Source organism: Bicyclus anynana, chromosome 26, assembly GCF_947172395.1.
Source record: "Bicyclus anynana chromosome 26, ilBicAnyn1.1, whole genome shotgun sequence".
Classification (NCBI taxonomy): domain Eukaryota; kingdom Metazoa; phylum Arthropoda; class Insecta; order Lepidoptera; family Nymphalidae; genus Bicyclus; species Bicyclus anynana.
The window spans coordinates 4,295,228-4,312,644 of record NC_069108.1 but is presented as its reverse complement, the minus strand read 5'-3'; the positions used below and the strand labels follow the sequence as shown (position 1 = coordinate 4,312,644).

The 17,417-nt window shown below is 38.1% G+C and overlaps 4 protein-coding genes across 7 annotated transcripts; 3 read left to right on the top strand and 1 right to left on the bottom strand.

Annotated features, from left to right (window-relative positions):
* Nucleotides 1-219: 219 nt before the first annotated feature.
* Nucleotides 220-3,223, top strand: LOC128199627 (uncharacterized). Its single transcript, XM_052889864.1, has one exon. It carries the CDS (start codon nt 509-511, stop codon nt 2,180-2,182), a length of 1,674 nt encoding a protein of 557 aa, XP_052745824.1. The 5' UTR covers nt 220-508; the 3' UTR covers nt 2,183-3,223.
* A 5,403-nt stretch (nt 3,224-8,626) lies between these two features.
* Nucleotides 8,627-11,016, top strand: LOC128199510 (uncharacterized). The gene is made up of 2 exons (XM_052889455.1): nt 8,627-8,991; nt 10,342-11,016. Exons 1-2 carry the CDS (start codon nt 8,814-8,816, stop codon nt 10,956-10,958), a joined length of 795 nt encoding a protein of 264 aa, XP_052745415.1. The 5' UTR covers nt 8,627-8,813; the 3' UTR covers nt 10,959-11,016.
* LOC128199505 (uncharacterized) lies at nt 8,988-16,049 on the bottom strand. 4 transcript variants are annotated; one of them, XM_052889445.1, is made up of 3 exons: nt 15,058-16,049; nt 11,038-14,188; nt 8,988-10,116 (listed from the first exon to the last, which is right to left on the bottom strand). In XM_052889445.1, exons 1-2 carry the CDS (start codon nt 15,576-15,578, stop codon nt 13,279-13,281), a joined length of 1,431 nt encoding a protein of 476 aa, XP_052745405.1. In that variant the 5' UTR covers nt 15,579-16,049; the 3' UTR covers nt 8,988-10,116; nt 11,038-13,278. The 4 variants fall into 4 exon arrangements, with proteins under 4 accessions (XP_052745405.1, XP_052745406.1, XP_052745408.1 ...); XM_052889446.1 differs by having other exon boundaries at nt 8,988-14,188; XM_052889448.1 differs by lacking the exon at nt 15,058-16,049 and having other exon boundaries at nt 11,038-14,219.
* On the top strand, nt 13,025-15,038 carry LOC128199508 (uncharacterized). Its single transcript, XM_052889453.1, has 2 exons — nt 13,025-13,208; nt 14,218-15,038. The coding sequence occupies exons 1-2, from the start codon at nt 13,025-13,027 to the stop codon at nt 14,952-14,954; spliced, it is 921 nt and encodes a 306-aa protein (XP_052745413.1). The 3' UTR covers nt 14,955-15,038.
* Nucleotides 16,050-17,417: the final 1,368 nt, after the last annotated feature.

The window sequence follows — 17,417 nt, the reverse complement described above, 5'->3', positions numbered from 1 at the left end:
AACATAATTTATTGTTTTTTAAACAATTTAGCTTTTGGCTGCTTTGGCGGTTTGGCCTTTTGTTAAATTGAATGAGTGGTGTTGGTGTTGCCATGGTTGAATGTTTCCCTATTTTTCACCAAAATCGAAGCATGTTGTGCATGTCATGATACTTGTCATTATACTTCCTTACTATACATATATCATAATGTGCCATTCAATTCATAATTCAATCAAGTTATTTACAATTTATGTTTTTATTGCAGGTTGGCTTGCACCAGATCCTACGAGTGCGACATTGGCGACTTGTAAATATTGCCGTGTTGTGTTAAAACCCCACAAAAAGGACTTGGTTAGTCACGCTAAAACTGAAAAACATAAAAAAGCCACAGCCTGGGAAACATCAGCTAAATCATATAAATCTATTTCTGAAGTATATAAACCAGCCTTGCCAGAAAGCACAAAAGTTGCCGAGTTGAAAATCGCTGCCTTTATCGCCGAGCACTGTTCCTTGTTAACTGTAGATCATATGATTAGTTTACTCCCTCAATTAGATCCTTCATCAGATGCTCTAAAAAACCTTAAAATTCATCGAACTAAGTGTTCAATGCTCATAAAAAATGTACTTGGTCCATCGATGCTCGAAGCTTTAGTTGAAGATATAGGAGATTTTCCTTACTCTATTATAATAGATGAAAGTACTGATCTTTCGTCACAAAAAGTGTTATGTATTATGATTCGCTTTCTTTCACACAAGGAAAAGCAAGTTGTTACAACTTTTTACCGAATAATACAACTAATAGAATGTGATGCAAAAAGTGTACATGAGGCAATTGTTAATCAACTTAAAGAGGATGGCATAAAACTTGAAAATATGGTCGGAATAGGCGTTGATGGAGCTAACGTAATGGTTGGAAAACATAACTCGGTGACTAGTATTTTTAAAAAAGAACTGCCTGATTTAATTATTGTCAAATGTGTTTGCCATTCTTTGCATTTATGCGCGGAAAAGGCGGCTGAATCATTACCACGCCAATTAGAATTTCTTGTAAGGGAAAGCCATAACTGGTTTTCTTACAGCCCTAAGCGTTTGGAGTATTACAGAACACTATACGAAACCATGAATAATAACAATGACCCGAAAAAAATTCAAGGACTTAGCGGAACTCGCTGGCTCGCTCGTTACCATGCTATCAAAACAATATTGGAGCAGTGGGAGGAGTTGAAGCTGCTTTTTTCTATTGCAAAATCTGATGATAAATGTTTCATGGCGGAACAGCTTTATGATATCATGCGGAGGCATCCTTTTAAAGCTTTGTTGATATTTCTACAAAATGAATTAAAACATGTGATACAATTAAACTTACTTTTTCAAACTAACAATGTTGAACCTAACAAATTGTTTGAGGATTTGTTTTTGTTATATAAAAATTTGCTAAAAAGACTTGTTGTGCCTTCACAATTGGAAAAATTGGTGGACTCTGAACTGATAGAATTTAATTTCCGTGAACATCTGATGCATACAGCATCAATGTATTTTGGTTTTGACTTTCATAGCATATCACGAGAACTCGAAGAAAAGGATCTGTTGGATGTCAGGGAACGATGCAAAAACTTTTTATGTTCTCTGGCCGAGCAGATTCAGAAAAGGCTTCCGGATAATTTATCACTGTTAAAAACAGTTGCCGATTTGCACCCAAGAGTTGCTACATCTCAAGTCAAACCCGATATAAAACCACTATTGAATTACATTCAGCGAACTCATGTTTATGGCAAGAAAAATGATATCGAGTCTGAGTGGTACCAATTAAGTAATAAAATATGGACGAATACTTCTTCTTCAGCTGATTTTTACTTTGAAGTTTATAACGATTGTGACGCAGCTGGCTGTAAACGTTTTGAAAATATTTCAAAATTCGGATTAGCATTTGCCACTGTTCCGATTTCAAACGCGAGTGTCGAACGTGCATTCTCTGTCTATAATGTCGTTAAAAATAAGTTGCGGAATAGACTATCTATTAAAATGTTGCAAAGCATCATGATGGTCCGATTTTCATTAAGTCGAAATGGTGGATCTTGTACAACATTTAATCCAACCAATAAAATGTTAAATCTATTTAATGTAAATATGTACGACTTCAAAAAATCTGAATCTTCAGATGAAGATGAAATATTATATAATGTGTTAAATAACTTACAATAATAAATTAATTAATTAAACAAATAAAAAAACCCGACTGCATAAATGATACAAAAACTGAAAAGAAAAAAACAAGCTCAGTCCAGAAGTGTAGAAAGCAATTAGAAAACAGTCGGGGCCTATTATAATGAATAGAATGATTTTCGTCTACATTTTGTAATATTTATTACACACTTTTTAGTTAAGATAGATGGTGAATTTCGGATTTATTTGTTACATTTCTTACATGTTACAAAGTACGATAATGATGTATACGTCCAACCGAAGTTAAGTAAATATTTTAAAAAAATCTACGGAACCCTCGGTGGGTGAATCCGACTCGCACTTGTCCGACTTTTATAATCAATATAAAATTTAGTCTATTTTAGGTGTTCTAAAACTTCACTTCATAAACCTCGCACCCATAGTCATCCGCCTCGCGTATATTGTAAGATAATTAATAAATAACGTTTTTCTTATTGTAGTTTTTTTTAACATGGCCATGATATACCATTTTGAAATCCTCTCAAAGAGCCCTTGAATTTGATACCCATGTTGCAATATTCAAAAAAAATTTTTTTTTTTCACCTTGAGTCTATAGCGTCTCACAGTCGTCTTGTTGGTATTTTTTAAATTTCACCTATCTAAGAACACTTGGGTTATTAAGACTAATCTAACGATATCTTAATTACGAAAATCCGTCCAGCGGTTTGGAAGATATGAGGTAATAAAGAATATTACATACATACATACATACATACAAGATACGCGCGAAAAACATAACCCTTCTTGCAGTCGGGTAAAAATACCATATTACAGCATATTATTTCTAATTCAAAAAGAATTAATATATTTTTTAGGGGGACAACTCAATAATTATGGCGATTTTAGGGGTTTTTGACACGAACTTTAGGGGTAAATATTTTTGAGAGTTGGTAACACTGCCGCGCGCTCAGCCGACGCGGCGCGGCGGTCGACCTAACGGTATCTTGCAGGCGGCGGGGCGATGTGCCTTCACGCGGCGGCCTTTATTTTATTAAATAGCGTACGGCCATGCGCGGCGCGATTTCATTTGCGGAGCGATTTAGTATTTAAGCGTCCGCCACACCGGGTTTTAACGCCATGCCATCTATTGGTCCTATTCCTATACATCTTAAAAAAATTTAAACCCTTGTTCTATTTGTACCAACGACTGTGGATCCTCAGGAATCTGTAAAACAAATAAATGATTTATTTTTACTTTATCATTATGTATCAAAATGACGTATGAAATAGATGGATTATTTATAAAGCGCATGCGTAGCTACTGAATTGGGTCCACGATCTACGGCAATTGAAAGCGAAGCTTAACAGAGCTCTAAATGTCCGACCCTTTGGGAAGGGCATTAAGTTCACGCCTATGGATGTCATCGAGTATTGGCTAATCCAACGGTGCCTACCGGTCCTAGAAAAAACAGAAGATATCCTGGTTCTCCTACTCGCTGCCCCAAGACTTGGCGTCTGAAGGTAGCGATTAGGGGGTCTGTCGACGCAGAACCCACGGATATTGAAGACGAGCTACGCACCCTGGGCTTCGACTCGAACTGGACAGAAGCTTCAAGGTCTGCAAACTACGCCCAGGATGCATCTTCTTTACAATCCTGAAAAGGACACCGAACCTGACGCCACGGATTTACGAAATAAACGACCTCTTGTGTATGCCGGGAGTTGTAACAAGGGCTAAGAACTACTGGAATACAACGCAGAACGCAGGCGAAACTGACACCCAGTGTGCTGATAGATGGAAGCGCGCGCTCATCACATGCAAGTCAGCTGTGGACAAAGACTGGAGAATATTATATAGAACTACTGGAATACAACGCAGAACGCAGGCGAAACTGACACCCAGTGTGCTGATAGATGAAAGCGCGAGCTCATCACATGCAAGTCAGCTGTGGACAAAGACTGGACAATATTATATAGAACTACTGGAATACAAAGCAGAACGCAGGCGAAACTGACACCCAGTGTGCTGATAGATGAAAGCGCGAGCTCATCACATGCAAATCAGCTGTGGACAAAGACTGGACAATATTATATAGATCTACTGGAATACAAAGCAGAACGCAGGCGAAACTGACACCCAGTGTGCTGATAGATGAAAGCGCGAGCTCATCACATGCAAGTCAGCTGTGGACAAAGACTGGACAATATTATATAGATCTACTGGAATACAAAGCAGAACGCAGGCGAAACTGACACCCAGTGTGCTGATAGATGAAAGCGCGAGCTCATCACATGCAAGTCAGCTGTAGACGAAGACTGGAGAATATTATTCCTTTCCAAGACAATATGGTGAAAACAACTCTTTTAGAACTTGTTCCTAATAATGTAGAATACAATAGATACGCAGTCGATGAGATGGCCGCACGACACGGTGTCACTGTTTTAAATCGGCCCCCATACCATTGCGGGCTTAACCCCATAGAAATAGTGTGTGCCCAGGTAAAAACGCACGTGACGAAAAATAATACGGCATGCAAACCAGACGACGTTGAAAACCTATTTATAGAAGGTATAAACAATGTCACATCAGAAAAATGGAGTAATTGCGTATCGCATATATTAAAAGAGGAACACAAAATGAGCAGGCTTGATCCATTACTTGACGGCGCGCGACAGACATTTTTTTTTAATTTTTTGGACCCGGATAATTAGAGAATAGGAACCCAATACAGATTGCCGGGGAATGCAATCACAAGGACATGGACTCGTGTTGCCCGGAATAGATCAAATTTAAAAATTCATTCAAAATCTTTATATGTGCAGCGAGGTATGAAACTGATATTAAAAAGGCAGTCATGCTGCTAAATTACAGTGGGTCACAACTCCTTGATTTATTTCTCAATATGCTGAAGACCTAACCAAAACCAAAAACCAAAAGTATTAGTGGATGACGTCATTGAGATATTCGACTATTACTTCAGACCGAAGCAGAATGTGCTATGCCAGTGGCTTTCACACAAGTAAACATTGATTCAGGTTTCAGCGTAACTGTTACTTATCCCTTTAATCGTAATTTATTCCAAGAAATTGACTTTTCGCCGTCTTTTGTAACGACTAAATCCTAACACTGAAGATAGCATTCCTAGGTGCTGATAGATGGCAGCGCACGCTCATCACATGCAAGTCAGCTGTGGACGAAGACTGGAGAATATTATTCCTTTCAAAGACAATATGGTGAAAACAACTCTTTTAGAACTTGTTCCTAATAATGTAGAATACAATAGATACGCAGTCGATGAGATGGCCGCACGACACGGTGTCACTGTTTTAAATCGGCCCCCATACCATTGCGGGCTTAACCCCATAGAAATAGTGTGTGCCCAGGTAAAAACGCACGTGACGAAAAATAATACGGCATGCAAACCAGACGACGTTGAAAACCTATTTATAGAAGGTATAAACAATGTCACATCAGAAAAATGGAGTAATTGCGTATCGCATATATTAAAAGAGGAACACAAAATGAGCAGGCTTGATCCATTACTTGACGGCGCGCGACAGACATTTTTTTTTTAATTTTTTGGACCCCGATAATTAGAGAATATGCGTCCAATACAGATTGCCGGGGAATGCAATCACAACGACATGGACTCGTGTTGCCCGGAATAGATCAAATTCAAAAATTCATTCAAAATCTTTATATGTGCAGCGAGGTATGAAACTGATATTAGAAAGGCAGCCATGCTGCTAAATTACATTGCGTGGTAGGTCCTTGATTTATATCTCAATATGCTGAAGACCAAACCAAAACCAAAAACCAAAAGCATTAGTGGATGACGTCATTTAGATATTCGACTATTACTTCAGACCGAAGCAGAATAAGGTAACCAGTGAGTTCCATTTGAACAGACGAGTTCAAGAAGATGAATTTTGACTCGGTCTTTACAGCTATAAGAAAAGTAGCAGAAAATTGCAATTTTTAATAACATAAAGAAAGCTCAGAGACCGAAAAAAAACCAAAGTGTTTAAAAAAATATTAGAAACTAGTAAACTCAGGGTTACCTAATACATTGATATTCTTCCCTCCACACCAATCATTTTTTTGTAATTTATAAATACTAGTACCACTCGCAGTTGCTTGTACATTAAATGCCTTAGGAAACGCAGTCCTCCTTTTTTACATTGCGACGGGCCTGTAGGATCAAATGGAACTGCATCCTTCAGGATGGATGCAGGATGAGTAATTTTTAGTATTTATAGAACATTTCTAATAAAAATTTCCATTGCTTCCCATCTAGCACATAAAGCCTTATTAATTCTGGACAATTATTATTCTCATATCCATATGAAATATATAGAAGAATACTAAATGACACCACTGTGCTGTCATTTCCTCTGCACTGCTCGCACGAAATACAGCCATTAGACCGATCCTTCTTTGGACCATTGAAAAAGGCTAAAAATACTCCATGTGACGGATAGATGCGATGTCACCCAAGAAAATGTATATTTACGACATACCAGGTATCATCGGACTGCTATGCCTATGGCTTTCAGACAAGTATTTCAGGCAGGTTCCAGCGAAACTGGTACTTATCCCTTTAATCGTAATTTACTCCAAGAAATTGACTTTTCGCCGTCTTTTGTAACGACCTCAAAATCGAAATCCTGACACTGGAGATAGCATTCCTATAACACCATCTAATGAAACCAATGCACAAAACCCTGATCCTGTAGATAGCAATCCTGTGATCATTTGTTAAGCATGTCATAGTTACTGAAATTTTAGTATAGAACGAAGTCCCGCGATTTGGTAGCAGAGCGTGGTTTGCGATCGGTTGGTCTAGCTGACCACGTAGATTGTAGGATTAGAATGAATTAATTGTTGTTGTAGGATACTATAGCGCGACCTAACCAACCCATGATACTTGAAATATTTGTTTGTCTTTTGTTTAATATTTTTTTTTATTTTGTTTGCGTTTTGATATTCCTGGGTTGGATTAGTATTTAATTGATTAATTAATAGTGTTTTGTTTGTATTAATAATATTTTGTTGGTTAACCGTGTTGGTTAACATTAATTTTTTTTGTTGTTTATAGGATTCGACAGCTTCGTGAGATGCCGACTCAGCGCGAATTATCAATAAGGATCGCGGCGGAGCTAAGGTGGGCTGCAGCAGCCCACACATTGATAGGCCGTGACGACCGCGTGGAGAGCCTAAGGCAGAGGTGTTTGCAGCTGTCGTCGAGGCTGTGCGCTGCCGAGGAAGCGTACCGGGCGCTACTCGGCATGGACGGCGTTGATGCAGGGATTTTGGAGTCCAGTTGCAAGGATCTGGAGCAGCTGGAAGAGCTCTGCGATGGGCTACTTGAGGCAGATCGCAGGCTGGCGCGTGAGGCCAAGCTCAACGCCTTGGACTCATCGCCCTTGCGCCGTGTTCGGCCACTACAAAGTTTGGTTTCAGATTCACCAGGAAAGAAGTCCCGCGGCTGAAACCTAAACTAAAATTGACAGTGCCTTACACAAAGGACAATAAGACCGCCATTACCAAATGACAATGAGCGCCATTAAGACGTTAGCGCCGCGTCTACGGGACTTCTTCCTTCTGGGCCGTTTCCGCACTTGGCCATGTGATTGGCTGTTGTACGTGGGTCCTTCGGTGTAGGGTCTTAACCCGAATAAGAAAAGGATATTGAAGCAGGAATAAAAACTATTGAAGATAACTGGGATACTTTTATAAAGGAGGGTTTAGGATCTGACCTAGACCATGTTATAGAATAAGTTTCTATACTAAGTTTATTTTTTATTAGTTTGTATTTCGACATCTGTCAAATGGAATTGTAAGAAAACAAAGGATTAAATAAACAGTCTTATATCACGCAATGGTCTTTTACTACATGGTGACAGCGGTGGGATCCAAACCGAGTTAATTTATTTACGGATGTTTGTATACTAATGCAAATATGGAACACGCGAGGCCTCCAGCGGAACTAGTGTTGGAAGGCGGTCCGGTGAGCCGAGCAGACGCGTGGCGTAAATGGTACAGGCAGTTCAATGTATTTTTAAAGGCATCAGGGGTTCACAAAGAAAGTGCAGATGTCCAGGCGAGTCTACTAATTAATCTTGTAGGACCTGATGGATACGATATATATTCAACCTTCAAATTTATAGAAAAAGAAAGTCAAGATGACATAGAGGTATTGGTAGCGAAGTTTAATGAACATTTTTGCATTAAGCAAAATACGACCATGTCCAGATATCGTTTTTTTACAAGGTTTGCGACTACTAGCTCAACGCTGTGAGTTCGAGCACCTGGAAGACGGATTGATAAGAGACCGGATCGTGTGTGGTATTTGTGACAGTACAGTGAGAGATAGATTGCTCAGAACGGATGACTTGACCTTGGAGAAGGCTATAAAGATTTGTCACGCAAATGAAATATCACTGACGGAGGGCAAGCAAATTGAAGTCGCTAAAACTGCAGAGTATGGGCTTGTACACAAAACTGCGATGCGACGTCGCATCGCAAAAATCTGCGAGCTCCCTCTACGCATCGCAAGAACTTGCGAATTGATTCGCATCGCGCATTCCTGCGATGTTGCGTCACACTTGTTGACGCCATTTTTAGTTCGCTCTGGGACAGCGTGTGGGCAAGACGTGTACTTTAAAAATGACAGAATACGACGTTGATTTTTTAATATCACTGATCGAGGAGCGCCCTGTTCTTTGGGATACTAGTAATGAAGATTATAAAAACAAATTCATTAAACAAGATGCTTGGAAGGACGTGTGTAAAAGTTTATTTCCAAATTTCGAGGAAAAAGAAAACAATGAAAAAACTAAACTTGGTAAGTACACAAATACATTTATTAAGTAAAACTTCTTTTTACTTTTTACTAAAACTACCTACAAATCAAACATTCTATTCATATAAGCACAAAAAATATTCTTTAAATTGTTTACAAATGTTTAGGCGTCGACAGCGAGCTACTTTAATGTTTTACGATGTGATCCTTTTGTACCTGTTGTATTGACTTATTACCTAGAACGCGAGCAACAATGCAAGCCGCATTGTATATTCTTAAATTAGTTTTAGTTGCCAGCTTAATGCTCCAACTTCACTAGTAAAGTAATCCGAATATTCGTTTCTAATTATATTTGCACTTACCACCTGACTACCTACATTCAACCCTTGTTGAAGTGGTTGTAGTTCGGAATTATCTATGATCATTTCAATAGGGGTGTCTAATTCATCACGGTTAATTACAAAGTTATGTAGTATGCAACAAGCCTTAACAATATCTATTGCAAAATCATATGAAACGTTAATGGGCCGGTGAAATATTCGCCACTTATTGGCCAGTATGCCGAAAGTACACTCGACATATCTTCTTGCCCTACTCAAACGGTAGTTGAATACTCTTTGTTTAACAGACAAATGCTTGCCAGAATAAGGACGCATGACATTATTCGAAATAGAAAAAGCTTCGTCTCCGACAAAAACAAAAGGAACCGGTTCTTGAAAGCCCGGTAACGGCCTTGATGTTGGTGTAGGCAAATCACCTCTCATCAGTAAGTCGTACAGTTTCGTGTTGTGGAAAATAGTGGAGTCACTTTCCTTTCCATATGCGCCTATGTCCACATAGATGAATCTGTATTTCGAGTCCACAATAGCCAACAAAACTATTGAATTGTAGCCCTTGTAATTAAAAAAAAGTGATCCACTTTTTGGGGGACTACGAACACGAATATGTTTCCCATCAACGGCTCCAATACAGTTAGGGAAGTTGGCTTTCTTGTTAAAGTCCGCAGCTATTTCTTCAAACAGCTGTTGTGTTATTTTTGGTATGTTTGCATTTAAACAAAATTTCCATATTGCATTACAAACTACTCGTATTATCTTAGCAACTGTACTTATTCCTCGATAATAATCTAAATGTATATTTCTGATTTCATTTCCGGTCGCTAGGAATCTGTAACATAAATAGAAAAAAAAGTTAATTTATATAACATACTTGAAAAGTAAAGAACACTAACCTAAAACGACATAAACATACATAAATTATTTTAATTTATTTAATTGGTAGACAACGCTTCTAGCGTTAAGTTCGCCTATTCTGTACAATTGGTATTTGATGAATAATAAAGATTAATAAATAAATGAATAAATTAAATATTGTCTATTTTTTTTTTTTCAGGAAATTCAGTAATACAAAGATGGAGGGGGATTAAGGATACCTTTAATAAATATGAAAAGAAACTCAAAGATGCAAGTAGGTCAGGGTCTGCATCCAAAAATATAAAAGAATACCATCTGTACAAACAATTACAATTTCTTAAGAAAAATTTGCAAAATGAGACCACTACTAGTATAAATGATTCAGAAAATGAGCAGGATAATCAAGAAGGTACATCTAAAACACGTTACCAAAGGCAGCCACCAAAACGAAAGATGGTTAATAATTTTGAAGATGATATTGTAAAGATTTTAAAGGAACCTGAGAATAGACACATATCTTTTTTTAAAGGTATTCTACCATCACTTGAAAGATTAGATGACAATAAAACTCTAATCTTTCAGAGCAGAGTTCTTCAAATTTTAACAGAATTGCATCAACCTCATGGCTACTACTATCCGAATAGCAACTACCAGGGTGGCTATCAAACTCAACATTTTGCGACATCTCAACAAACGCCACTGATACGTCCACAGTCATCTAACATACCAGATCAAATTGATTCACCCAGTAATGATTTTTCTAACTCAAGCATATTAAGCACACTTTCAACTGAAGAAGACTTTGATTTTTCGTAAATTTTATGAATTGTAATATTTTAAAAACTCTTTTCTCAATAAAAACTAATGTAAACAATTATTGTTTTACTTTACTTACCGGATAGTGAGGCCAATCATTTCCAGAGGCATAACAGGAATTCTCCCCTTGTACGATTGTTTCTGAAGATATGGTGATAATAAACTTAAAAGCTCTTCGAATGAAAATATGCTCATTCTAAAATACTCGAAAAATTTTTTTTCGTCGGTTTTCAAAGCTTTATATTTTAGAAGAAAATAGTTTCCAACGGGATTCATAATAGTAATAAATGGATGAACCCAAAATCTTCTTTGTTTCTTTTTCCTGTATCTCCTAAGCAATAATAAAAGTGCACACTTCTTTTTACGATCCATGTCACGACCTGTTTTCAATTTAAAATACGTTTAGTACGGTTAACGGTCGTCGAAGAAATGGTCGCCCTGAGAGACGCCTTGCCGCACGAAATCGCATCGCAGCAATTCGTGTCGTAATTTTTTGCGTTGCGAATTCGCATCGCGTCGCATCGCAGTTTTGTGTACAAGCCCTATACGGCCGGCGCGGCGGTGGATGCAGTGTACAGGGCGCGAGCGCGCGCGCCGGGCGGGGCAGCCGGCTCGAGCGGCCGGGGCGCCGGGCCCAGCGCTGCGCGCCGCATGTACAACGATGAGCCGGGTCGTCGGTTCGATGCTCGGCTGAGCGCGTATAGTGATGTAAAGTGCGTGTCGTGCGGTATTGGTCATAATGACCAAGATCGGTGTCCAGCTAGATTCGCGACGTGCTTTCGGTGTTTCCAGAGGGGTCATTTTAAAAAGTGTTGCGTGAGAGCTAATAAAAAAGTGCTTGAAGTGAACGAGGAAATAACTATCAATGATCCATTATACGTATCTGTCTTGAATGGTGATAAATGTAAAGACAGTAAGTGGTTTGAAACATTGTTTTTATGTAAAAACGGTATGTCAGAAAACTTTAAGTTAGATTCTGGGTCGGACTTAAATATATTATCGCTTAAGACTTTTGAAAGATTAGGATATTCTACAAATGATTTAAAACACTGTGACCTACGAGCTGAAACTTATTCTATAACATCTTTCCCTTAAAGAAAAATAACAAAAATATTTAAATTAACATTAACACTATTTTTTCTTAAAATATAAAGCTAACTGCTCACGAGCCCTATTAGCAGCTGGCCTACGTTTCGCTTTCTCCGACGACTCACTATCAGTTTCTTGGTCAACCCCAAGCTCCTCTCTGGGATACTCTTCAGCATCAGCGAATACATTTAAATGATAAGCACTATCATCACTATCTTCCTTCTCCCCCAAAGAAGGAGGAGGATGTGAATTGCTAGCCACCGAACTACATGTAGTAAAAGACCATTGCGTGATATAAGACTGTTTATTTAATCCTTTGTTTTCTTATAATTCCATTTGACAGATGTCGAAATACAAACTAATAAAAAATAAACTTAGTATAGAAACTTATTCTATAACAGAAATGAGACCACTCATAACCATAACAGCTTATTTAATCATGTGTATGAGTTGACTAGAGCAGCTAGTATAGAAGATGTTCTAGAACTTTCTTATTCTCTTACTGGAGCACAAATGCAGACTGTATTTAATCTTTTAAGAATATCTGACAAAGTAATTTCTCTGGAGAAAGTGATACTGCAGATTATACGCAGCCTAACGCCACGTTCACACGGCGTGCTACCGAATCGGTTTTTTGCAGGATTGGGTTTAGTGGCATAAGTATTTCAATGAAGGAGTTCACACATGCATTCGGTTTCAAGACACGACAAAAAAGCCGAATCTTGCTGAAGTTGACATCCGATTTTGCGACTACAAACCGATCCGGCGATACTGCAAAATGCAGATCCGATACAGTGGTATAGGGCATTCAATAGATGCGTTCATACGATACACGCAGGGGTAGATTCGGTTTTTTGTCGGATCTTGAAACCGAATGCGTCGCACAAGCTGGGAAGGAGGGGTGGGCGGGAGGGACACACTGCACGTGCGCTTGCCAGTCGCCAGTTCTTTTCGCCCGCTTTGACTGACCGCTCGCTATGACGACGAAAAATATAAACGTTGAAAATTTAATTTCTCTTGTCCAAAATCGGCCAGTTTTATGGGACAAAACTCTCGAAATATACAAGGATAAAAACTTGAGAACTGCTGGCTGGCGAGAAATATGTATAAATTTAAATGAAGATTTTGAAGAAATGGAGGAGAAAAACAGGCAGGATTATGGTAAGTTTGTAATTTTTTAAAGTAAACAGGTTAAGTATTTGTACATTAGCAGTGTGTTACAAAATTAACGTTAGATTGATTCGTCTTGCCAAGGCACAGCTCCTGCTGTAGAAATAAAATAATTTGTGAATTCAGATCGTATAACATTAGCACATCGTCCACCTCGTGTACTATTTTGTTCATTGGGTGCATCTGTGAACACGTTAACCACTGATGATACATTGCTTGTTGTTTCTATGTTCGACTGTACACCTTCCATATCTATTATAAAATTATGAAGTACAGTGCAAGCCTTTACAATCGATATTGCTGTGCTGGTATCAACATCCAGTGGACGATGAAATATTCGCCACTTGTTAGCTAATATCCCAAAGGCGCACTCAACATAGCGTCGAGCTCTGGTTAATCTGTAGTTATATATTCTTTTGTTTCTATCCAAATGGTTTCCGCCGTAAGGTCTCATCAAATGTTGATGCAAGCCAAAACCTTCATCGCCTATTACTACAAACGGAATCGATAAATCGGAATCGTTTGTCAGTGGACATGCTGCCGGTAATTGCAAATCACCATCTATTAGTTTTTTCCAAAAAGTACACTCCTTGAATATTGTCGAATCGCATTCTTTTCCATACGAGCCCACACAGATGTATGTAAATTTATAATATGAATCAACCACTGCTAATAATACGATGGAAAAGAAATCTTTGTAATTCATAAACATGGAACCACTGTTGTTTGGCTTTTTTATCCTAATATGTTTACCGTCCACTGCACCAATGCAATGGGGAAAGTTTGCTCTAGTATTAAATCCATTGGCGATATATTCCCAGTCAGATATTGTGTTGGGTAATGTCATAAACTCCCCATGCAAATTGTTCCAAATAGCATTCGTTACTTCCTTAATAATGTTACTGATCGTAGACACTCCGACTCGGTAGGCGTAATGTAAATCCTTGTATGAACACCCAGAAGCCATATATCTGCAAGTAAATTTAATTATATTTTTCAGCTAAATCGATCGTAAAGAAGTGGACTAATATTAGAGACAGCTGGATGAGGAGTATTAATGAGAAAAAGAAATCAAAAAAATCAGGATCGTCTGCGACATGTCCGAGAGCCTACGTTTATCATCGTCAAATGTTGTTCTTAAAAAAAATTGTGTCGCCAGCTGACACACATGATAGTGCAACTATTGTTACACCAAACCCAGCAGACGATAGTACAGCCGCTACAGTTACATCAGATGTTACCCATGACAGTGCGATGGCTCAGGACAATTTATTCGGTGAAGATGTCGCAAATAATCAAGATGCTACAGATGAAAGTCAACAAGAAATTGATAATGAAAATTTAGTAGGTGGTTCAAAAAGAAAAAAAAGCAAACCATCGAGGCAGAATTTAAACGTGTTTGATAAGAAAATGAGTGAGTTTATAGATTATCAAATGGAATGCAACAAGAAGGAAGAAATGAAAGAAGACCGTAATTTGTTTTTCTTTAAAAGTCTACTTCCATCATTGGCAACGCTAAACGATAATCAAACATTAGAATTTCAATCAGGCGTCTTAAATTTATTGCAAAATATAAAGAACCGAAATGAATGGTCTCCTGCACACTCATCAACATACAACTATCAACCAAATGTGGCACAATCACAAGGCTATTTTACATCGCAGTACCAAGCATCACCAGAGTCTCAAAGTATTCAATCGAATGCTTCTGATTTACCAGACTTTCATAATATGTAGTTGGGAAACTTCAAACTGTGTACCTACCAAGCGATTGTCTATAATGTCTTAATCATATTTTTAATAAATTTAATTATAATAAAATACAGTATTTCAATATTACCTTATACATATCGCTAATTTTTCTTCTGGTCTAATGCTTTTCCTCATATTTGTATCACGCTTTTTCAAATCTTTTTCCACTTTTTTCAAAAGATTATCAAATGTAGGTATAGTCATTCTAAAGTAGTTAAAAAATTTTTGTGGATCATTTCTTAACTGCTGCATTAGAGTTGTAAAGGCACCAACTGTTGATCTTCTTTGTACTATTGGGTTTAACCACAATCTTTTTCTACGACGCTGACGGCGATAATACCAGTATAGTATAGCAAGACTGTTCACGTCCATCGCTTCCAAATCAACGTGAGGAACTGTGCGCGCTCTTGCTAATAAAAGCCGGATGGTGAGTTCACACGAGATCCCGATACGAGGCCGTCGGATACGGCCAAACAAGATGTGCTGTGTGAATACAACATTCGGTTTTTCCAGATCCGATGAAAATAAGATTAGGCAAATCGTGTCTCCGTGTGAACGTACCGTTAGTGTGCTAGACCCTGACTTATTACACAAGATTACTGGTGGCATTCCTTACACTATTAAATGGCAGACTCCTGACATTTTCGAAACATGCCCTTGTTATCAATTAGGAGAGTTTGTCAATAGCAATTGTAAAATGGGTGGTTACTGTTACATTCCTTATCTCTTCTTTTTGATAGAATTTGCATAAACTAGTGTCGTTTTTTTCAACGTATGAGCCGTCTCTGAACATATATTCCCCATCTACGATCTACCTGGTTTTTACATTTTCAGACCTTTTTTAACTACAGCCATTACAATTAATTGTAATATTTTCTTAATAGCTGATAATGACAAACTGAAAATGTGTATTAACCTACTTTTAAAATAACTTTATAATGTTTGACTGTAATATAATTTAACTTGTACTATTCAATTGAACTTAATAAATATTATTCTCAGTCGTACACTTTATATTTATGTACTTAATTAATTTTTAGATCTAAGATTTTTTTGTGAATAATTTTTAACAACTGATTAGTTTAAGTAAAAAATAATTCATTTAAATTAATAAATATTACAGTACCTGGAGTATTGAACTGCACTATACAATAATTGTTTACTTAGTTTTAGATAAGTTAGTAAAATGGTGAATCATGACATACCTTGACATTTCAGAACTGCTTATTTACTTGAAATAAATGAATTTTTAATTTGGCACCCTCGATTTATTTGACTTTTTGCCTGTATGTATAACTATTAAGCGGGAAACACACTACCGAGTCCCGACGCCACCCGACGTGACCCGACGCGTGTTGGGCTAAATCAAATCGTGATATTTGATATGACCAGAAACACACATCTAACACCCGATACCTGTGACGAAGCACGCCAAGCGATCATTACAGATTTGCGTGTTAAGGTGGGTACAGATTGGTGCAATGCAACATGTAATGTAATATTCTGCCTTACATTGCATGTTCCCTGCTGCCTTGGACGTGTGGCGCGCGCGGTACGCGCATTGACTACGAATCATTCGAGAACATCTGTTCCCGCATTTCGTAACAAACACTAGCCCTCACCACCATGATCGTTGCGCATGCGAACGAAACGAACAACCGTCCACGCCTCAGTCCTGCGCACACTGCGCGCTCCTTTGTGTTCGTACCAAAAACCGACAAATCTCGGATCGAACCGCGCACGAGTTGTAACGCTCGGAGTGTGCGCGACCCAGGCGCAGTTCGTGCGCGCGAGGCGTCCAAACCACGAGCATTCGTGATACATTGCAGCAATGTGGACGTCAAATTCTTGCATTGCATGTTGCATTACATGTTGCATTGCACCAATCTGTACCCACCTTTACCGGTAGTGGGGGTACACACACCACCCGACCAATGTCACGCAGTGTGTCCTTAGACAACACGCGATATCAAATAACAGAGAATTTTCGGCAAGCGAATATTTCTCTATGATCTGTGATGTGACATGACGATCAGTCTTGAATTGTGTTTGTTTCTCTAAGAATGGTAACATAAAAGATATTATGTTGTCTGCAATATCATAATGACAGGTGACAGCGACTGTCACTTGAGGGGGGAATTACCACGTGCAAATTGTAACCGGTTCGATTGTGGTCTTGTGTTTAGGTAATAATATTAAATAATCAATAAGTAATAATTAATAAATAATGTTATATTACTTATACTTAATAACCAGTGTTTAATTACAAAATTATAGTTTCTTGGTTTTTTTTTGCAAAACTTAGTCAAAAATGCCAGACAAAAAGTAAATTGAGCTTGTTAAACAATATCCTGTTATATTTAACATGCATTTAGCTCAATACAGGGATAATAATGCAAAAAATAATGCATGGGAGGAAATTACGAAGCAAATGAAAACAACCGGTTA

Coding starts and splice junctions, on each gene's coding strand:
- LOC128199510 (XM_052889455.1), top strand. CDS start 8,814: ATGACAGAATACGACGTTGATTTTTTAATATCACTGATCGAGGAGCGC. Junction 8,992..10,341: donor CAATGAAAAAACTAAACTTG/GTAAGTACACAA, acceptor TTTTTTTTTCAG/GAAATTCAGTAATACAAAGA.
- LOC128199508 (XM_052889453.1), top strand. CDS start 13,025: ATGACGACGAAAAATATAAACGTTGAAAATTTAATTTCTCTTGTCCAA. Junction 13,209..14,217: donor GAAAAACAGGCAGGATTATG/GTAAGTTTGTAA, acceptor TATATTTTTCAG/CTAAATCGATCGTAAAGAAG.
- LOC128199627 (XM_052889864.1), top strand. CDS start 509: ATGATTAGTTTACTCCCTCAATTAGATCCTTCATCAGATGCTCTAAAA.
- LOC128199505 (XM_052889446.1), bottom strand. CDS start 15,578: ATGCCACCAGTAATCTTGTGTAATAAGTCAGGGTCTAGCACACTAACG. Junction 14,189..15,057: donor AAATTAGCGATATGTATAAG/GTAATATTGAAA, acceptor ATTTACTTGCAG/ATATATGGCTTCTGGGTGTT.